The sequence below is a fragment of the Clytia hemisphaerica genome, unplaced genomic scaffold, assembly GCF_902728285.1.
Source record: "Clytia hemisphaerica strain Z4C2 unplaced genomic scaffold, Clytia hemisphaerica genome assembly, whole genome shotgun sequence".
Lineage (NCBI taxonomy): Eukaryota > Metazoa > Cnidaria > Hydrozoa > Leptothecata > Clytiidae > Clytia > Clytia hemisphaerica.
In genome coordinates this window covers 260,624-283,826 of record NW_027104123.1, presented here as the reverse complement: position 1 = coordinate 283,826, position 23,203 = coordinate 260,624, and the positions used below count along the sequence as shown (strand labels likewise).

General features: G+C 34.4%; 2 protein-coding genes across 2 annotated transcripts in view; one reads left to right on the top strand and one right to left on the bottom strand.

The window, feature by feature from the left end:
• LOC136813573 (double-strand-break repair protein rad21 homolog) overlaps window positions 1-19,427 on the bottom strand; it is a 29,255-nt gene extending 9,828 nt beyond the window's left edge. The window contains exons 1-13 of the mRNA XM_067070078.1: window positions 19,388-19,427; window positions 18,077-18,170; window positions 17,339-17,422; window positions 16,917-17,020; window positions 16,602-16,692; window positions 15,794-15,887; window positions 2,741-2,920; window positions 2,426-2,511; window positions 2,069-2,175; window positions 1,480-1,805; window positions 1,001-1,174; window positions 735-795; window positions 133-308 (exon numbers count right to left, since the gene is read on the bottom strand). Of these exons, the coding sequence (XP_066926179.1) occupies window positions 133-308; window positions 735-795; window positions 1,001-1,174; window positions 1,480-1,805; window positions 2,069-2,175; window positions 2,426-2,511; window positions 2,741-2,920; window positions 15,794-15,887; window positions 16,602-16,692; window positions 16,917-17,020; window positions 17,339-17,422; window positions 18,077-18,170; window positions 19,388-19,403 (1,593 nt within the window). The 5' untranslated portion in view covers window positions 19,404-19,427. The remainder of the gene's footprint in view (window positions 1-132; window positions 309-734; window positions 796-1,000; window positions 1,175-1,479; window positions 1,806-2,068; window positions 2,176-2,425; window positions 2,512-2,740; window positions 2,921-15,793; window positions 15,888-16,601; window positions 16,693-16,916; window positions 17,021-17,338; window positions 17,423-18,076; window positions 18,171-19,387) is intronic.
• On the top strand, window positions 10,984-15,711 carry LOC136813578 (uncharacterized). The gene is made up of 3 exons (XM_067070081.1): window positions 10,984-13,045; window positions 13,895-14,330; window positions 15,693-15,711. Exons 1-3 carry the CDS (start codon window positions 11,119-11,121, stop codon window positions 15,709-15,711), a joined length of 2,382 nt encoding a protein of 793 aa, XP_066926182.1. The 5' UTR covers window positions 10,984-11,118.
• Window positions 19,428-23,203: the final 3,776 nt, after the last annotated feature.

Below are 23,203 nucleotides of genomic sequence, written 5' to 3'. Positions count from 1 at the left end.
GGGCTCCGAAAGTCTAAGTGACATAAAAAATCGAACGTTTGGAGCCCGGAAACCTGGGCTCAAAATATTCGAAAAAGTGGATGACTGCGTAGAAAAAAATCCATAACGTCTAGTATAGGCTAGTGAACAAACCTCAGGACTTTTGGGAAGATCAAGAAGGAGATTGATGTCTTCTTCTTCGGAGGACGTTGGGCGATCCAATCGCAACCTTTTCCTTTTAGTTTTGGATGATGACGATGATGAGGAGCCTTCGTCAAAACATGCATTGTTGTCCCACCATTTCTGTAAACTTGGATGGCGTCTCATGTCTAGAAAATATATAATTATTGACACCGTTTTTAAAAAGTTGCATAATGCGCCACACGGGTAGGTTGGAGGATGCCAGGCCGGAAAATGTCAACCGTTCAATACACTCTACTCGAAATGTATTAAATTATTGCAGACCTTGTTTTTTGAAGTATCGTTCACAAGACTAGTGTTACTGAGAGATTGAGCTTTTGTATCAGAATTGATGATGGTCTTTTGGTGAAAATGTGTGATTGTGATTTGAAGAAACTACTGTATTGGAAAACGAGGCTTGTTTTGATTTTGATAGAGAAGAGGCCGCTTTTCGATGACGATCGCATCTCACCCACGAAAGTCCACGACTTTGTTCTGAGAGTGAGAATAATAAAAGCCTTTGTGTAGTCATCAGAATGTGTCTTAGTCACTGAGGAAGATCATAAATCGTTTACCTGCTAACAAGGGTTTATTGAACAATTCTTTTGCGCCAGGTAACATAGTGCCAGCACTTATCTAAAAATCAGGTTGGGCAACAAGTTTAAAAATATCACTTGATTTTTCCTTGAAAAAAAAAACGCAATTTGAAAGAATTATAGAAAAAAATTAAATTCAAAGCCTTGCGTAAACCATATTCCCTATCGAATCGGAAAAAACTATGCACTTCATCAGATCAAAATTGTAACGGAACATAGATATTGATAAAAAAAATTTAACATACCGGCACAGTAACTAAACTATCAGGATTCGCCAAGTTATTTCGGATATCTTCTCCCGAAAGCGTTGTATTCTTATCGATTTGCAATTTGCGTTTCTTTTTAGGATGAGCTTTCGTTGGTTTCAATATGATAGCATCGGCTGGTGTGAAAAGTTGGTTTTCCCAGTCAACTGGCTCCTGAATTGATTAAAAACAAAATCAAGAGTTAAAAATCCGCATCTGTAGTCTTACAAGTAATACAATCAATAACTACTTGATTAAAAGTCTTAAGGGTGCTTATTGGAAGGTTAAGTATATTAAGATATAACTCTCGCGATGCTACGAAGTGTAATCCAGGTGATTTAGAGTATTTAAAAAGAACTTCTGACATTGGAAGGATTTTAGGATTCTAAAATAAAGTCACAGCGCTCGCTTTATCATCTGTATTTGGAATTTTAAAAGATGTTTGAAATCGGATTGAAATTAGAATTCAGAAAACTCACCCCAATAACTGTTTTTTGTTCGCCTCCTTCTCTTATGGCAGTGAAAGTAGTTTGTTCTTCTTCCAACACACCAGCATCGAGACCTGTGTTCATACCAAGTGCACCTATCTCCTCTACCAAATCCCCGTCTTCGACTGCAGGAAAAGAAATTTCTTCTATTGGTGTAAGTTTACTTGGCTCTGGTAATTCCATTCGCTGTTCATCTTCAGAGCTTTTGTTACCGAGTGTGGGAAAGTTGATGTTCTTGGCGTCTTGTAAAAGTTGATCGAGATCGACTGGTTCGATTGCTTCTTGCGCTTGATCTCCTAGTTCGTCAATCATTATATCTACGTGAGGTAAAATAGTAGTTATAAATTAATTTAAAACACATTTGTGAGAAAAGAACTATTTTTTTGTCAGTAAAAAAAAATTTGTGAACCATTTGATATCATGCTACATTTATCAATCGTTATAAGTGTATTATGGCCAAAGTAATGTTAAAAATTGTGCGAAAGTTCAAGTTACTAGATTGATTTAAAAAATTAGTTTTCAGATAAAGCCTTCCAAAAGTAATGCATACAGCATTTAATTATAAATCTCCTAAGCTTACCATCGATCAGCCTTCGCCTCTTCTTGGCCACTTCATCTTGATTGTATCTCGGCTTCTCAATGTCATTCAGTTCTTCATCTTCAAACACTGGTGGTAACAGCTCATCCCTGATCAAAACACCGATAGAAACTGATAGATAATTTCCTTTCAAAATGTTCAGAATACAGACACTGGTCCTATTTGAATGATCGGTATAAATCTTAAACGTTTATAAAACTTAATAAAAGGTAAAACTAAAAGTTTTATATATTAAAATAAATGACCGAGCCTTGAACCATGTAAAATAGTCTTTAATCTTTCTGCAATTTTATAACGGAGATGATGAAATAACAAGGAAGGTAAAGTTGTTTTTCATACTGTAATCCTTCTAGGTTTAGATCTTCAAGAAATCCGTCAGGAGCAGGCCCGAAAGTGTTGGCACCAAAATCGTCTTCGCCAGGAACCTAAGTAAGTAAAAATCCAAGGTGAAAAGTTTTATTACTTCAAAGAATAATCTGATACTAACACTTACGTTAATAGCGAGTATATGTATTTGAAATTTTGAGGCCGGCGAGGGAACTGAAGGGAATTCGAATATAACCCGCCGTTTTGACCCGCAAAATCGAGGACGGTATTATAAGTACTTGTTTTAACAAGCGAGATTCTGACATGTTAAATAGTTATGTCAAATACCTGAATTGGTCTGCTTGGAGACAATAAATCTTCAGTGATACTAATTTGTCGGTTGCTAACGACCAGAGGACTTTGACTGGCTTTCTTGGGTGTGGTTGGTTCTTTCTTATTATTGATTTTGATAGGAGAGGCGAAGGGTGAATTATTACTACCGTTGACCAAAAACATGTCATCTTCATTCTACACATCAAAGGAAAGGAAAGGAAAGATATATGTTTATAGTTATATAGAAACACTTCAAAAGAAAAACTTTTATCCCATCTTCAAAGTTTTTTGGTCCAATGTAAAAGTTTGTTCTGTCCTGAAACTTTAATCTTCTTAAATCTTAACCATTCTTTCTTTCTATAATGGCAAGTATTTTTCCTTCAAGTTTCAAGCCTTAATATTTGAGGGTACAAAAATGTCTGTTAGAAGGAAAAGTGGGAGACCTTCTCCACTTTTTATACAGTGGTGGTTATAAAAGTTAAGAAAGTCATTATCTAAGTGCATGGCGAATTACACGGATAACAATGCCAGTTGGAGATTGGCGAAAGTAGAAAAAAGACGGACAGAATTTCCATAGAAAGAGTTAGATTGTGAGGACTGTTTCAAACAGATGACTGTTAATTCTTCACCGTTTGAAATGGGAAAATATTATACTTCGAGCAGAAGCTATTTAAAGATATACTTTATAAGTACTTCACACAGTCATTCAACTAATAAAAACCATCATTTAAAGAAAAGAAGTCTGTTTATTTGGATTTTAAATTTGAATTTAGACACCATAGAACAGCAGTTAGAAAGATCAATAGAAACAGTCATCGACCGACTGTGTGTTTTGTATAGAAAAACCTTTCCGAAACGATAAGAAGCTAATTTTCTAGAACTTGTAATTAAAAGGAAAAACGAAGAAACGATTCAAACAATGCTATCATCATGATATCAGTAATCAGCCTCTTTTAGAAAATGAGAAAATTAATGCACCTCTGCGAAAGAAAGTTAGACCGCGTAAAAAAAAAACGAAGAACCTAGTACTTTTTCATTTCAATCCAAAGCCTTGAATTAAGCCAGTCGTCAAAGTGTAAAACGAGGATGAGGATGAGGTTGACGGTTCTTTTTGTTCTTTTCATCGGACTAAATGGTAAGTTACCTTCTAAAACCCGTCCCGTTCCTTAAAAATAAAACGGATTTTAATATGCAAGGATAATGGGAATTACAACTGGTCAGTCGGTCATGCGCACAGAGAGTGGTTCTTGACCCGTTATTTTTTCCTTTTTATACCAAGCAGTTATTACTCGCTCATAGAAAAAAACAAGTTCGATAAATATTAAAGGTTATTTGTTCTAAAGTTAGTATTAGCTGCTACTTTAAACGAACTTTGAGCCTATAAAAAATTACCCCAGAGCTTTTCCTGTAAAAAGTTTCCTTAGTGAGTGTTTTAAAAATCTTTCATTTTTCAACTTCTTAGGGGAAATCATTCACCTGTCACCGACTGGAAAGGATCAACAGAATTGCGGAAGCTCATCAGAAAAATGTAAAACTATTGATCATGTTCTCAATCAAAAAGAGCATGACAATATTACCTTGGTTTTCGAAACATCGCTGACTGAAAGCTTCAAGTATAGTTTGACAGGACCGTTTCAATTTAGAAATACAAGCGCCGTATCTTTGAAATTTATCAAAGATGGGAAACAGGGAAGAAATCCAATATTGCGCGGGAATGGCAGAGTATTCATAGGAGAGGGTAAAGTAAGCACGAAAGAGGTTGAAATTCAAATCGATTCTGTTAATTTAGACCAAGTCTATCTTATCAATGTAACAGACAGTAAGGCAAAAATAACAATCGTCATTCAAAATGCATCTATCCTTGTAAATCAAACAAGATTTATTTCTTTGTTGAATCATAAAGGGGGAGTTTTTATCTCCCTCTGGAAAAGTCTTCTCAAATCACAATACTACTTGGAAGAGAAGCCAAGGTATTACAATAAGAAATATTGGAACTATCTACATATCAACGACTTCTCTTTGTTGAGCATTGACTGCGTTGAAAACACAATGTCGCAAGGCCGTGTTGGTATCTTTGAAACAAAGATTGAAGGTGGCCGAATTAGGATAAAGAATGTACAGACTTTTCGTATGGAGCAATGCACCATCGGGAAAAACTTTCCACAATTTCCGAAAGACTTTTACTTTGAAGTGAATCAACAGTTTTCTTCTAATAGCTTGTTCAGGACTCCAATTTTTGAGCCAATCAACCTCAATGTATTTGCCAAACATTCCCAAGGAAAATGTCTTAGATCAGATTTTGATATTGTAGTTGTACCACATCAATCATCAGTTATATATCTTGAAAATGTGAACGATTACAGTATCACCAACTGTACTATAACACAAGCTATATTGGCTCAATTTATGACGATTTACAAATCGACTGGTCGGGTTGCAAACATCGATTTAACATCTAGCTTCCTTAGCAGAATACTTTTCATTCGACTGAGTAACCTACGTATTACCAATATGAAAATTGACAACATTATTACCAAATATTCAACGAAATCATGGACTATGGATGAACACTTCAAATTGACACTATCGGAGGTATTTATCGACAACTTACAAATCACAAATTCAAACATGTCACGAAGCAGGTTCTTTCATTTATCGCGTCTATCAAAACTTGTGTTAAATAATTTCTCTATCAATGATACAGAATTCAAAGGAACAATGTTTAAAACGTGGGCTCATGCCGTACTGACTTTATCTGACATTCAAATGCACAACATCAAATTTCTAGGTCGTTTCTTTTATACATTTACGACCACTATTAGCGTGAAAAATATGAAGATCGTAAATTCCAGTTTTGGATTAACAGAAAGACCCCCATCATCTATTTTCTGGCTCATTCAGACAAGAGCAACATTCAATAAAGTTCGATTTGAAAAAACAAACACCGACGCAACGGCTCTTTTCAGTTCGAAACTCTATTGTCATGTAGTAATGAGAAATATTGATATCATCCATACTCATGTCCCAGAAACCAACATATTCGTAGATTTTCGAGGAAAATTACAAGTAGTGAGTTTACGATTGGAAAACAGTACCTTGCAGTGTGCTTTCAATATGACGAATAATAACGCAGAGATTGCTGATGTTTCGGTACTCAATACAACACTAAGAGAACAATTTCTAATGTCCGGGGAAAAAGCTATTGTCGGAAACTTAACCATAAAAGATTCTGTGCTTTCTGGATTGGTGACAGTTGTAGGCAACGAAAAAACTTTAGCAGAGCTAACAGGTACCAATTTTCGAATAGAAAATAGCTTCATTATCAATCATGGTTTCTTGATAAAAGATGGCGCCACAAACATACAAAATTTGAGCATGAGGAATGCTAAAATTGGAAATCTCTTCGAAGCGACCAAAAGTGTCATAAAGCTCGAAAAAGCATTCCTCAATGGAACAGATATTGTGAATGTGATGTTTTTGAGTAAAGCTCAACAAAATGTTTTCATTTTTACAGGAGTATGTCAGGTTGCCATCAAGAAATTTGAAATGGTGAGAAGTAGAGCTGACGGAAACATATTTCTTGTTGACAATTCAGTTCTGACTCTTGAAGATACGCAATTGGAAAATAACTCATATGCTACCGGATTTAAAGTGTTGTATTCTAAGATCAATTTGTCAGATCTACAATCAGTCGGTAACAGAGTCTTTGGACAAATAAAATTTATAAATGCAAAGGCAACCTCGATCTTGCATCTCAAGAACATATCAGTGAAGTTAAATGAGCTATTGGAGTTTGAAAGAGCGATGGACATAATCGATACAGAATTGTATATGGATAATTTCCATACCAAAGTTGAAACGTCGCTTTCTTTAAAATTCGACATAATGAATTGGGAATTCCAAAATCAAATGTCAAGTAACTTGACAAATTTGACCATTCAGTGTCCAAAAAATTTCAATGTTATGCTGAATAAGCAGACGAGAACTAAAAAATCGTTGTCCCTTTCTTGCGAAAGATGTGAAGAAAAAACTTATCCAGTCATTTCAGCTGAAAGAGAATTCATAACATCAAAGATTGACGAATCGAAAGATTTTATTCTGGAAAACTTACAAAATACTATCTTAAAATGTCAAAATTGCCCCACAGGAGGATCGTGTAAGAATAGTGCAATCAAAGCTCGTGACAACTTCTATGGTTTTATGAATAAGAAGAACGAATATGAATTTATACTCTGCCCTGGTGACTATTGCTGCAATAAAGATAGCTCCACTTGTATATCGCCAACAACTTGCAATTTCAAAAGAACCGGTCCTTTATGCGGACAATGTGAGAAGGGTTATTTTGTAAACTTCAACAAAAGATGTGTTCATGACTCGAAATGCTCTCCGCACAAGAAATACATATTTTGGACTTCCTTTCTATCTGTTCCAATCACCCTGGCATTTATATTGACATTCGCAAACGACATTAAATATTTTTTCATAAGACTGATGATTCGCATCAATTGCAGAATATGTCATCGGCAGAAAAGGAAAATCAAAAGAAGAGTAGCTGGGAAACTAAAATATTCTGATGACAAAAAGATATCCGTGCCAGCCACTTTCAATATCATCATGACATTTTATCAGCTGAAAGCCCTTATTAAAGTCAAAAACTTTGGTAATAGTGAAAACCTTTTTGTTGACCAAATTTTCAACATAGAATGGATAGCAAAAGGCAGAACAGAGTTTGAAAATGTATGCCCTGTCAATGGAGCAACCATTATAATGCAAGAGTTTTTGATGGGACTCATGAATCCTCTAGTGATGGCTCTGACAGTGCTGGGTTCTCTTGCAGTTTGCAAAAGCCTATACTCACTGAAATTTTCAAACAAAGACAAAAATTTATTTACTGGAAGGTTTTACGTAGGTTATTACATCATTTTGGCTTTCTCTTACAAAAACATTTGTCATACGGCATTTACTTTTATTAACTGCAAGACAATGAATAACAAGCCATTTCTATACATCGAAGGAAGTATTGAATGTTATCAACCTTGGCAGATCGCAAATATTATATTTTTGATACTATGGGTTTTCCCGTTCCCCCTATCTGTAGGCCTTGGTTATGGAAAGCTAAAAAATGGAGAGATGTCACGTTTGAAATTTTTGATTTACTTGACGTTCCCATTTATAGGTATTCTGATGATTATTTGTAAAAAAATCTCCAAAACAGAGACTCAAAAGGCATACCAAAAAGCTGATGGCCGATTAGTTGAAATATTCGAATTACCATACAAGGAGAAATATTTTTGGTGGGAAGCTTGGCGCTTAATGGAACGTTTTATTGTCGCAGGTCTGTCTGTCTTCTTGACGAACCCAATATATCGCATATTATATATCACCTCAGCATTTGCATTATTTTCGTATCTTCACCGGAGAGTGAACCCTTACAAGCGAACAATGTTTCTACTGAAACGATTGGATGCGGTCAGTTGGATTTGTTTGTTGTTGATCTCTTTGTTAAACGAAATGAGAGCGGTGGCATATATCTATAACGTTCCCAATGTGGACAGCATAAACCATGCTTTGAAAGCTGCTAATATTTTAGAGAAAGTTTTTTCTCCATTGTGGTACTTCATAATTTCATTTATTGTTAAAAAATGTTTAGATTAATTTTTTGACTTTGAAGCCTATTACCGTATTACTTCGAATAAACGCCCCCTACTTTTAAACGCCCCCTTAGAATGAGCGCCCCATCTAGAGGAGGGGCGTTTATTAGAAACTTGTGACTTTAATACTTAAGTACCACTATTGATTGGGTTTGAAAAGGAAGATTTTAGTCATTTCTTGTAACCAGAGCCGTTTTCGATGCAATTCTAGTCGTTGAGCCAAAGAAATTTTGCACTAAAATCATGACAAAGAACTAATCCAAAGGGTATATTTGCTCTAAATATTCGACTTGAGACTAAAACAATTTAATGTAATCCCCGCTACTAGCTCGAGCGAGGGAAGGATTATTTCGGATTTTCCGGGGTTTTTTCAGCCTCATTAAGAAGGTTCTTACATAGAATTGGACAATAGGTAGATATATTTTGAAAAATCTAGTTTTCATTTCGTCATAATAATTTCTATATAAAAAAATAAAAGTGAAACAATGCGTCATTATGTTGTACTGAGTGTTACATTCTGCAAAATTTCCACGTTGTATTTTGAAAGAGCTAAGCGTAAAGACATCTCTAACGGATACTTTGCAATTTTGACGAATGCGCAATAAGGGATATGAAGCTAATCGACCGCCGGAGGCGGTTTCTTTCATAGTGGTACGCTAATCTCGTTTTGCCTTGGCTCATTACTTTGTCTACCATTTACTTTCGGTTTTTTTAACTAGATTACCCAGGTGTTTCTCTTTTTTTTCCCTGAATGTCTTTTATTCGTAATTGAATAATCGAGACGTGAAAAATGACTATATTGTAATCTGTTTTCAATGAATAATCTAAAATGTACTGGAGATGACATGTAGGCGTTAACAATGTGCACGCGCTCTTTCGCGAGCGTGCGTGATGCGTGAAGGAAGGCGGTCGTTTCAGTGTGGTTTAGATCCACACTGTGACCTAGTAAATTTATGCCATTAGTTTTCACATGGAGGCGTGAAACGCAAGTTTTTTAAATGCAGAATTTATAGAAGAGTAGTTTTATTCTTCTTTTAAAATTATAATTGGGGACGATTTTTGATTTATTCTTCGAGTGGTTAACAACAGGGTGTGTATTTTTGTGATAAATTTATTTCAATAGAAAAGATTAGTACGTACGTACACTGTCATTGTTATACTTTTATTTCTTGAATAACCTAATTTTAAATTGTTTTTCTTTAAAAAATCAACAGGGGAGAAATTTCAATTACGATTTTCACACCCAAACCCCCTTACAGATGTTCTTCTGTTTTCCCAATTAATAAAAACCAATTATAAAAAAATCTTCCAACTGCGCTTTTCGAAAATATATCCCACAGAGAAAAAAGCTATTATTTTCATAACATTTTCCCAAAAACGATATTGTGATAAAAGTGGGATGAGAAATAATTGAATATCGAATTGTTGGTCAATATAATGAAAAACAAATAAACTTTGGAATAAAATATATTAAAATAGATCGATCGTTTTCACCTGAATTTTTTAACCGATTCAGTCGAAACTGGAAAAGATGACTTGGAACAGTACAGGGCTTTTGTTTATCTTTGCTTTTTTCATTGAAATAAATGGTAAGTTTCGTTCCTTTTTATTCTTTGATTGCCTCGTTGGAATTTTCTAATTTAAATTTCTTTTTTTGTCCAATATGTTTATTCGTTCCAGAAACAAAGTTATGGCAAAAAGAATTACCACGACAGATCATACTTGTAGAGTAGTAAGGGAGTGTTAATCATCCATAGTATTAACTTCCTTGTATAATGGCTTGCGCTTTTTACTTTTTAAGGAGAAATCATTCACCTGTCACCGACTGGAAAGGATCAACAGAATTGCGGAAGCTCATCAGAAAAATGTAAAACTATTGATCATGTTCTCAATCAAAGAGAGCATGATAATATTACCTTGGTTTTCGAAACATCGCTGACTGAAAGCTTCAAGTACAGTTTGACAGGACCGTTTCAATTTAGAAATACAAGCGCTGTTGTATCTTTGAAATTTATTAAAGATGATCATCATGGCATGAATCCAATAGTGTTTGGAAATGGTAAAGCATTCATTGGAGTGGATGAAGGAAGCACAAAAGCGATTGAGATTCAAATCGATTCTGTTAATCTAGACAACATCTACCTCGTCTCGGTGACTGCCGGCAGTATAAATATGAGAATTATTATTCAAAATGCTTCGATTTACACCTATCGGACGAAATTTATTCTTTTGAAAACCCAGGGTGACGTTTTCATCGATATCAGAAAGAGTCTTCTCAAATCACAACACTACTTGGAAGAAAAGCCAAAGTATCACAATAAGAAATATTGGAACTATCTACATATCAACGACTTCTCTTTGTTGAGCATTGACGGTACTGAAAACACAATGTCGCAAGGCCGTGTTGGTATCTTTGAATCGAAGATTGAAGGTGGACGAATTTGGATAAAAAATATATCGATTGTTCGTATAGAGAGTTGCTTGATCGAAAAAAACTTTCCGAAAATTTCCAAGGACTTTTATTTTAAAGTGGACAAAGTATTCTATTCCTCAGAACGCAATTCAAGAAAGACAATTTTGGAACCGATTAACCTCAACAAGCTTGCCAACATTTACGCTGGAGACAGTCTTAGCTCAGCTTATGATATTATCATCATTCCTTCTGAAAGCTCTTTGATATATCTTGATCGTGTCCGAGACTACAGCATCAATAACTGCAAAATAACACACGCTTTATTTAAAATGCTTCTGTTCGCTTACAAGTCCACCGGCAAGATTGTTGACATTCAATTGACATCGAGTTTTCTTGTTAGAGTAATGTTGATCCAAGATAGTCAACTAAACATCACAAATATCAAAATCGATGACGTCATTATCCAGAAAGCCATAATAAGTGACGACTACTTCAAATTCATACAGTCTGAGGTGCGTATTGATAACTTACAAATCACAAATTCGAAGATGTCCACAAAACATAATGCCCTGTTCAAGATAAGCTCGCCTTCAAAAAAACTTGTTATCAATAAACTGAGCATCAACGATACTGAATTTCGAGAAATGTTTGTGGCACATAAATCTACCACTTTGACTTTATCTGACATCCAGATACACAGGGTTAGCTGCTTTGATATTTTTGTTTATTCATTTACAAACACTGTAAGTGTGAAACATCTAAAAATCGTCAACTCAACCTGGGTATCATCAAGTTCAGACAAACCGTCTATCTTTTGGTTCGCTGAAGCAAGAGTGATATTTGAGGAAGTACAATTTATTAATGTCAATACCAATGCTGAAGCTTTGATCGAATCAAGAGCAGGTTTACTATTAGAAATAAAAAACATTTCAATCATCGATACCCATGCGCCAGAAACTATCATACTTCTAAATTCTAAAGGAAAGGTGGCAATCAATGGTGTGCGAATTAAAGACAGTATCTTAGATTACGCCTTTCATACAACTGGTTCTGTAGATATTTTTGATGTCTACACTTTCAATATGACATTGAGGCAAACATTTCTAGTTTCGAATGACGACCAAGCAATTATCAGCAGATTATTGATTCAAAACTCACTAATTGCCAACTTTGTACAGCTCGAAGGGAACGAGAAGAGTGTGGCAAAGCTAGTTGTTACAAATTTAAGAGTAGAAAATACATCTATAATTAATCATTGCTTCGAGATCAAATTTGGTAATGCTATTATTCAAAATTTGAGTATGGCAAATGATAAAATTGGGAATCTCGTCGATGCCAGTAAAAGTGTACTAAAACTTGAAAAAACAACTCTTGATGAAACCAAGGTTATGAATGTGATGTTTCTCGGTCAAGCTAGTCCTAATGTTTTCACTTTCACAGGGTCATGCCAGGTTACCATCACAAAATTTCAAATGGTGAGAAGTACGGCAGACGAAAACATACTTTTTGTTGACAATTCCGTTCTGACTCTTGAAGATACGCAGTTGGAAAATAATTCATATGCTACCGCATTTAAAGTGTTGTATTCTAAGATCAATTTGTCAGATTTTCAATCAGTCGGTAACAGAGTCTTTGGACAAATAAAATTTATAAATGCAAAGGCAACCTCAACCTTGCATCTCAAGAACATATTAGTGAAGTTAAATGAGCTATTGGAGTTTGAAAGAGCGATGGACATAATCGATACAGAATTGTATATGGATAATTTCCATACCAAAGTTGAGACGTCGCTTTCTTTAAAATTCGACATAATGAATTGGGAATTCCAAAATCAAATGTCAAGTAACTTGACAAATTTGACCATCCAGTGTCCAAAAAACTTTAATGTTATGCTGAATAAGCAGACGAGAACTAAAAAATCGTTGTCCCTTTCTTGCGAAAGATGTGATAAAAAAACTTATCCAGTTATTTCAGCCGGAAGAGAATTCAACATAACAACAAAGATTGATAAATCAAAAAGTGTTATACTGGAAAACCTACAAAATACTATGTTGCAATGTCAAAATTGTCCCACAGGAGCATCCTGTGAACATGGTGCAATCAAAGCTCGTGACAACTTCTATGGTTTTATGAATACGAAGAACGAATTTGAATTTATACTCTGCCCTGGCGACTATTGCTGCAATAAAGATAGCTCCACTTGTGTATCGCCAACAACTTGCAATTTCAAAAGAACCGGACCGTTCTGCGGACAATGTGAGAAGGGTTATTTTGTAAACTTCAACAAAAGATGTGTTCATGACTCAAAATGCTCTCCGCACAAGAAATACATATTTTGGACTTTCTTTCTATCTGTTCCAATAAGCCTTGCATTAATATTGACTTTCGCAAACGATGTCAAATATCTCTTGATCAAGCTGATTGTTTGCTTCAAATATAAATTATGCTGCAGTCGGAAAGACGAGGCTGAAAGAGAAGTAGCGAAGAAAAAAGATTCTACTAACGACAAGGAGATATCTGCGTCAGCCACTTTCAATATCATCATGACATTTTATCAGCTGAAAGCTCTTATCATCGTCAAAAATTTAAGCAATAATGAAAACATTTTTGTTGACCAAATTTTCAACATAGATTGGATAGCAAAAGGCAGAACAGAGTTTGAAAATTTATGCCCTGTCAATGGAGCAACCATTATAATGCAAGAGTTTTTAATGGGACTCATGAATCCTCTAGTGATGGCTCTGACAGTGCTGGGTTCTCTTGCAGTTTGCAAAAGCCTATACTCACTGAAATTTTCAAACAAAGACAAAAATCTATTTACTGGAAGGTTTTACGTAGGTTATTACATCATTTTGGCTTTTTCTTACAAAAACATTTGCCACACTGCATTTACTTTCATTAACTGCAAGACAATGAATAACAAGCAATTTCTTTACATCGAAGGGAGTATTGAATGTTATCAACCTTGGCAGATTGCAAATATTATATTTTTGATACTATGGGTTTTCCCGTTCCCTCTATCTGTAGGCCTTGGTTATGGAAAGCTCAAAAATGGAGAGATGTCACGTTTGAAATTCTTGATTTACTTGACGTTCCCATTTATAGGTATTCTGATGATTATTTGTAAAAAAATCTCCAAAACAGAGACTCAAAAAGCATACCAAAAAGCCGATGGTCGATTAGTTGAAATATTCGAATTGCCATACAAGGAGAAATATTTTTGGTGGGAAGCTTGGCGCTTAATGGAACGTTTTATTGTTGCAGGCCTGTCTGTCTTCTTGACGAACCCAATATATCGCATATTATATATCACCTCAGCATTTGCATTGTTTTCGTATCTTCACCGGAGAGTGAACCCTTACAAGCGAACAATGTTTCTATTGAAACGATTGGATGCGGTCAGTTGGATTTGTTTGTTGTTAATCTCTTTGTTAAACGAAATGAGAGCGGTGGCATATATCTATAACATTCCCAATGTGGACAGCATAAACCATGCTTTGAAAGCTGCTGATATTCTAGAGAAAGTTTTTTCTCCATTGTGGTACTTTATAATATTTTTCATATTAAGGAAGTTTTCCCGATGAATTTGAGTTAATATCCTGGGTGGTGGTTTATGCCAAAGGACCTAAGGACAAGGTTTAGACACCACAATCAATTAATTAGGTTTAGAATTAAAGTCTATTCACGATAAGTGTGCACTCTTTTTTCTTTTACCTATAACTTTTGAAGGGATTCTTCAATCTTTATAAATTTGGTATCATCGGAAAGATATTAGTGAGTGGAACAATTTGAAATAAAAAAATCTTTAAAACAATTCTAAAAATGAAGATGAAAATGAAGAAGAAAAAAATGAAGATCTTGTAGAAAAGTGCTATAACTTTCATTTTCACTGAAGAGATTTTTTGATCTTAGGAGATCATCACTGTGAAAAAATTTCATCAAAATATTTATTCAATATAAAGTTATGATACAAAGTTAATAAGTGATTGACCCCAAAAAACAGCAAAAAACTGCAGAAAACAGCGTTTTTAGACGTCAATCAGCTTATAACTTTGTTTGATATCTTTTGACTGAATGATTATTTTTGAGAATTTTTTTCACAGTGATGACGTTCGATGATTAAGGATTTACTTCAGTGAAAATGATAGTTATAGCACTTTTCTACAAGATCTTCATTTTTTTCTTTTTCATTTTCATCTTCATTTTTATAATCTTTTTAAAGTTTTTTTTATTTCAAATTGTTCCACTCACTAATATCTTTCCAATGGTACCAAATTTATAAAGATTGAAGAATTCCTTCAAAAGTTATAGGTAAATGAAAAAAGAGTGCACACTTATCGTGAATAGACTTTAACTATCTTTAATTCGAGGTTGAACGGGAAGTCTCATTCGTTTAAATTATAGAAAAATTCGAAAAATAGAAGTTTGAATTAGTGCGAGTCTACTTACTATGAAGTTATATAGGTTTTTTGCCGACTTTTCTTATCAACATTATTGTATGGGCCAGAGGCTGCTCACCTTGGAGATATGTGAATTATTTTCTCTCTCAAAATTTTAAAGGTTTTAAAAATCGAGGAGATAAAACCTTCCAATGTAATAAAGTATCATTAGTTTTTTATAATGAACTTTATTTAAATGGCATTTTTTGTTTTTTGGTCATTTAAATGCATTTTAATTGTTTTTTAATCATGTCCCATACTATGGAAGCAATAGATGTGTTGATGGCCCTGAGAGTGTTACTTAGTTTAAATACAAATATAATGTTAACTGTAAAGCCTCGAACTTTGGACAAAAAAATATTTGGAAGACAAAGTCTGTCGCAATATTTCTTTTTCGTTTTCTATCTTCATTTCTTTTTTTTTTCTATTTGATAATATTCCTCTCTTGAATATCTTTTCAACAGGCACAAAAATCCTCTATAATTCGAATTCTATCAAAAGGTTACAGCCTCTTTTGTCTCCGCTAAAATCAGAAACCAAAGACACAAGAGAAAGTTTTTCATACCATGTGCATGATCATTTGGGGGTCATAATAAACTGGTTCCAAGGAGTAGTCGATGATACTGATGCAACCGTCCACCATAGTGATAGCTTCTGATCTGCATAAGGTGAAAGAAATGATTATTGCTCCACTTACTATGGGCGTACAAACTTTTGTGAGACCAAAAATTCGAAAAATTTACAAACTTTAACAAATTCAAGGGGAAAGCGAATCAAAAAAAACGAATTTTTTTAGTATTTATGCCTTAATTAACCTAGTCACTGACGAGTCACTATCAATCGTTTTCTCTTGGGTAATAGTCCAACCTCATTTGAAGAATGATTTCCAAAACGCTACTCTTAAAATTGGATAAAAGATTTCATATTGTTATTATTAAAAGGAATTTCTCCACTTTTCTAGACAAATAATGATTGTCAATTGTGAGCAAAGGATTCAAAAAAGTCGAACGTGCGCAACGCACTGGGCTTTTTCATCCCCATTGGGATTTCGATAAAAGATTTTTCCCCCGCTTTGGGAAGAAAATTCACTCGAGCTGTAAAAGACAGGGGTGTCTTCCATGGCTTACAATTCTTTAATGCCCAGTGGTAGCAAAACAAACAAAAAACTAGTGCCCAGGCTCTTAAATTCAAAATTTTTGAAAAATGAAAAAACACCCCAAGATATTCACCCGAGGAACCAATGTGTTAAATTTCAGCCAAATCTGACTTTTTTTAATCCTCCAAGCTGCACTAAAGTTTTTGCGACAGACAGACAGACACATGTTGCCAGATTCTAGCTCAAACTGAAGTTGATAATAAAAATATGTTCAAACCTTGCCAACCCAATAACATTTGGTTCAGAATTTCTCAGAGTAGCCTCCTTCAGCATTGAGCTTAGTTTCAACATCATCGACTCTGCCAATTCTACAAAAATCATTTAAAAATAGAAGTTAAATTTATATTTTTTAATTTTATTATTCAATTTTGGTTCCTTGACGGAGCTTTGTCTAGGTATAGTAAAAAGATCTCTTGTAGCTGCCAAAGGAGCTTCAATTTGACGAGTTTGACTAAAGAATTGACATTTAGAAACATTAAATGTAGAATGTTCTTTTGTGTTTTGACCTTTTTTTCTTCTGATTGATACTTACGTAGAATCATTCGAGTTTTGGTGCGATAGACTCTGACAGTTCCAAGTAGAAGTTGAGCAGACAGACGCAATGCATGTGGATACTTTGGATTGGTGATCGCAGAACTATGTAAACGACAAATAAAAATATTTCAAAAGAGGCAATGAAACAGAAATTTTGGCTCTCATTAGTTGATAGTTTATACCTGAAAACTAGGTGACAATCTTTTTTGAAAATATTACATCTTTTATTACTCGTTTCTTTTCATATAATATAATATTACAACAAATTTCCAACATATTATTTGGAAATACAATAAGGTGGGACTGCTTCGAGACTCTACTATGGCTAAATCCTTAAACCCCTTTTCTCTTAAAAATTGGATTATATTTTCTTAACTTAACAAAAAAAACTAAAAAAACCCTGGAAAACCCTGTTCATACCAAATTTGTACAATATTGGCTCCCTCACAATCACGAGATGATATGATTTTTTTGTACTTTTCTGGATCATAGTTAGATGCAAGCCTATAAAGAAATGATAAAATTTTACAGGATTAGAACAATATTAGAATCAACTTAATTTTGCAGAAAATTGAGAGTTTCATCACATGTTTCTTCTCTTAAAACCTTCACGTCTATGTGCAGTCGTTTTCATACTCTGACAAAAATTACCTTTATGATTACACGTGTCACCAACAAGTTCTTAAAATTTCTAACCCTTTCTAATCTTTTCATTTTCTGATAAACATATCATTCAGGCCTTTCCACGAATGAAATGAAACGTGATCGATGAATTGATCATGTAAATGATTTGAGAAATTTTTTACCAAATCGCTCACGTCAATCAAATTTTGGGCGCGCGATTTCTAAAATACGCTACCCGGAAATATTTTTGATGTAATCATATAGATTCTTCCCTTATCTATATCTATATCATAAAGTCTATCATTCCCATATTCAATTGAGCTTATCAGCTGCGAGATCACCCTTAAACAAAGATAACTTTATTATGATGGAAACCTAATTAACGCAAGCTTCTTTTCGCCCACAATACGAGATTGACGAGCGCTCTACTGAGCGCAAGAGCGATCGCTCGCATCTTATTGAAATGATTGTCATTCAAAAAGTCTGTGAAACTCAAATTTTATTAAAAGACTGTTAAAAAAACCAAAAATTTACCATATCAAGCTGAGTTTTTCTTTGCGAGAGAGTTGTATTCCTTGTGGATAGAACATGTCGAGGCTGACCTCGTCAAACAAGGACGTCTTCTTTGCTAAAAATATAAAATATTTGGTCAATTTCAAAAATGATACCTTCAATTTGAAATAATTACTATTATTACATTGTTATAATAGTAGTGGATTAGTATTAGTATTGTCTTAATTCTTATCATCTAACTGAGTTCTCCTTTTAACCATCAACTTTATAAAATGCTAATCTCAAAAAGGTAAAACTTACCCATCATTTCATTGCCACTTAGAGTTAAAGGTGTTTGACAAAGCTTGAAATTTTTTTGTATCGAGAGATTGTCCTGTCTATGAGAGGAGTTTCAGGGGTACCCAATATAACAACAACTCCAAAATTCTAACCAATTTTTGCTGAATTACATTTTTCTGAGCTAAAACAGCCAAATTATAACCTGATAACAGTGGGTCGTATTTTTTTACAGGCACTGTAAACCTTTGAAGGCTCTTGAAATTTAACCATCTGAGGAAAAAAGTCCTCTCGTAGAAAATTCTACAACAAAAATCTTGTTGTGCGCTGGAATTTTCCTGATACGGTGCCCTATTTTTAAAACACAATCATGTAACTTTGTTGTCATTCCCAGTCCTATTAGACGACCCTCTGTCCTTCCAAATTTGAGAGCTTAAGAGCTTCAGCGTGGTGGGCAGGAAACACATGATCTAATCTCAGGTTACCAATTCAAAATCTCTCATTTTTTTGTCGTGCAAAAGTTCTATGCTCTATGATGCTGATGTCATTACTCTGGATGATCTATAGTCTGTCTTGTCTTGTCATACCAAAGATCTTCTATTCTATTCCTTTTGGAAATATTGTCCCCCGTTATCACTTTTTCCCTTTCATTTATGAAGCATTTTTTCTTTCTTTTCCCTTCCTTGCTGTGAAAGTACCGTGAGTGGTCCTAAATCCGACAGCCCTGCCTAATTCCGACACCCCAGATATCTTTATGAAAAAAATTCCCGTGTTACATTGTGAAAATTGTTATTCAACACTGGACATTCTGTGTTTTATGAGATGTTTGGACCAAAATAAATAGCAAAACATCATTTTGGCCCGAACAAACATTGATGTTCGGTTCAAGTTTGGGCTATATACAAAAGAATTTTGGCTTTGAAAGCCTGGCCTAAAAAGTTTGGGCTATACCATGGATCATGTTAAAAAATCTTTCTTGTCAACCTGTTTTTTTTTCTTGTACAGTTTTCTACCATCACGCATCAGTCAGGTCCAGTCAAAAACTTTGCTACTTACCCCAGATAAAAGGCATGTTGATAAAGCTTTCAAGTATAAGTTTTAAACAATAGATGCAAGGCAAGCAACAAGTAAATAAAAATTTGCTTCCTTCAAATCTGAATATTACATGAATCTGTGTCTTTTAAAACTAGCATAGGTTTTAGGGTAAATATTGACATCTAGATACTTCCATATCAAATGATTACATATAACAGCATTTAAATCTTGTCAAGCAGTAGTAATGAAAAAGCGAATGCAAAAAATCATCTAACATCAAATCAAAAAGCTTTCTCTCGGCAGTCAAGAAAAATTATCAGCTGATTTTCAAAATAACCGTCTGTTTACAATCCCGTTGTAAGCATCTACCATTTTTATAAAAACATGCATTACTTTCTGAATGAAAATGTCGTGTTATTTATAAGAACAAAAACTGACTTTCCTAATTTCATCGTTCTAGTTTTTTTTTACTTTTTGTCACAAGTTGTTAGTTTCACGAACATTTTTTATAAGAAGTTACATTTTTCCCTTGTTTTAAGCAAGCACGAAGTCATTTTCCCTAATATTAATAAGAAACAGAAGAAGAAAGATTATTGCTGAAGAAAAAGCAATAAAAGCTAATAAATGTATCATGTGCATCAGCTCAGGTAGCTGAGAAGCAAAGAAATAACGAGTAATGACTTTTCCCCCGTTATGATAGTTCTCTATCTCCATGTTAAGAACAAATTCTTACCTTGTCAAAATTCCTCCTCCGAGGGTTAATAAGTTTTCGGTTTCTCTTCCCTGGTCTTCCTTTTCTTGTCTCTTGTCGATTTGATGCCCGGTCTAAAAATGGGATCGTTTTCAAAACATTCGATTTTTTTCCCGCGCTTTAATTCAAAACATTCGAAAAGTCAAATCGCGCGTTTTCATTGGTTGACTTAGAACACCATATTCGTTGTGAGCTTTATTTACACTACTCTGATCATAGTCACTAGAAATATACATGGTCAGGAAATCGGCTTGGTTCGGAACTCGAGGTTGGATATATATATAGTATTCAATTGACATTGCTCTGATGGACAAGATGGACGCCAGAGAATACGAGAATATATCTCTAAAAAAGCTGATAATGCGCGGGAACGAGGCCCGGAATTCCCGAGTTATTTTTTCCGAGTTAAAAAAACCGAGTTAAGAAAAAACCGAGTTATCCCGAGTTGTGACGTCATTTTTGGAATTTAGTGACGTTATTTTTCATTTTTTAACTCGGGAATTTTTGCTTCCTTTAACTTTCCGAGTTATTTTCCATTTTTTAACTCGGGAATTTTTGCTTCCTTTAACTTTCCGAGTTATTTTTCATTTTTTAACTCGGGAATTTTTTCTTCCTTTAGCTTTCCGAGTTATTTTTGAATTTTCAACTCGGGAATTTTTGCTTCCTTTAGCTTTCCGAGTTATTTTCCATTTTTTTAACTCGGGAATTTTTGGTTCCTTTAGCTTTCCGAGTTATTTTCTTCATAAAAAAACACCAGCTTTAATCTATTGATCGAAACCACAAGTAATAGAAGAAGAATTTTGTGAATGAGTTCTATATGGAGGGGGGGTACTAAGGCAAGTACGGGTATGTGCCGCCCTTAAGGGTGCCTTTTTTGGACCTTCGAAGGGTCGTAAAAATCACAAAATCTAAGTTCAGTCCCCCTTAAGGCTTGTAAAAACAGCCAAAAGTTCCAATAGGGTCACAAAATCCCTAGGCTGCTGGCATCCACTAACGGATTCGTGCTCCTTATATACTACCTGTGGTTTTGTAGAGGTCTGCGATTCAGACTACAAAATCCCGAAAAACCAAAATCAAAGACATAACCATCCATTACCAACTAGAAAAACCTTAACCTGCTTTGAATAAAATGAATAATCAACAAACAAGTGAATATAAAGATAGCAAATATTTTCTATTTTCTATCTCTTTTGAATAATTGAAAAACAAGAACTAAAGTTAAAACCTGCTAGATAAACAAAGTGTAAGCTCTTCAAAAATCTTACAGCATAAATACTGTGTAAATCTAAAACAAGACGACTTGAAGTCGAAAATTTCGCCTACAATTTGAACTACATAGGAAAAAGAAGAAGTAGAGATTGAAGCTAATCTGAAATCTACTTTACATCGAGCCTTGATGAAACAATTTTACAAGAACAACGAGGCTTAAAATCGCTAAAAAAATAAGACCATTTTAAGAACTATTGTTGTTTAATTTTTAAGAACTCTTATAAAGTATATGCTTATAAAAAATAAATATGCTCATATTGTGCGCCGTCCCTTGTTTACTTTGTAAGAACTAATAACCGAAAGGTATGTCACCGTCTATCAAGAGTTAGTGATTTGATTCTTATAGAGTATATGCTTATAATAAAAATAAATATGCTCATATTGTGCACCGTCCCTTGTTTACTTTGTAAGAACTAATTACCGAAAGGTATATCACCATCTATCAAGAGTTATTGATTTGATTCTTATGAAGTAAATGCTTATAAGAAAAATAAATATGCTCATATTGTACGCCAACCCTTGTTTACTTTGTAAGAACTAATCACCGAAGGGTATATCACCGTCTATCAAGAGTTATTGATTTGATTCTTATAAAGTATATGCTTATAAGAAAAATAAATATGCTCATATTGTACGCCAACCCTTGTTTACTTAGTAAAAACTGATTACCGAAAGGTATATCACCGTCTATCAAGAGTTATTGATTTAATTCTTATAAGAAAATAAAGAAAAAATCAAAACTGTGAAGCTAAAGACACAAAGATATATGACGTAATCCAAAGAAAACCTGCGAAAATCGTCCATGGTTATTATACGAGCGTGTAATTTGTAAATTGATTTTAGTGAGTTCGTCCATCGTATCAAGTACTTTCGTTTTCTAATTTTTTTTCCGCACCGCCGCCGCGAAAGCCTATTGTAATACTTTCGCTATGCGAAATTAAAAATACAGCAGGTAAGTGATGTGATAAAGCTATTTCAAAATTGATATTTCCTCCCTACTTCATAAAAGAATACTGTAAGTGACATGACAAGATTCTCAGAAAAAGTCCTTCCCCCTTCGCTGTAAAAATTTTGAATGAATCAGCAACGATTCTTGAATCAATCATGGCAGTCTTTACAGCTAAAATGCGCTTCAATGAATGAACACCAAATTCTCGTAAGGTCTTAAGTAAAATTTTACGTGCATGTGAAAAAAGCTTTATTTAGTAGAAGCAGAAAAGTCACCCTTGGCTTGGCACATCTCTGTGTTATTGAAAAACAATGGAGGGATCGTGTAAGACCCGTTCGGCTCCATAGAAGCCCGGGGGTACTAGAGTTGCAAGCTAACGGGTATGTGCCGCAAAAATCGAGGAAAAACTGGTTTTTCGGGATTTTGTGACCCTTATTGGAACTTTTGGCTATTTTTACAAGCCTTAGGGGGACTGAACTTAGATTTTGTGATTTTTACGACCCTTCGAAGGTCCAAAAAAGGCACCCTTAAGGGCGGCACATACCCGTACTTGCCTTAGTACCCCCCTCCATAGAACTCATTCACAAAATTCTTCTTCTATTACTTGTGGTTTCGATCAATAGATTAAAGCTGGTGTTTTTTTATGAAGAAAAATAACTCGGAAAGCTAAAGGAACCAAAAATTCCCGAGTTAAAAAGATGGAAAATAACTCGGAAAGCTAAAGGAAGCAAAAATTCCCGAGTTAAAAATTCAAAAATAACTCGGAAAGCTAAAGGAAGAAAAAATTCCCGAGTTAAAAAATGAAAAATAACTCGGAAAGTTAAAGGAAGAAAAAATTCCCGAGTTAAAAAATGGAAAATAACTCGGA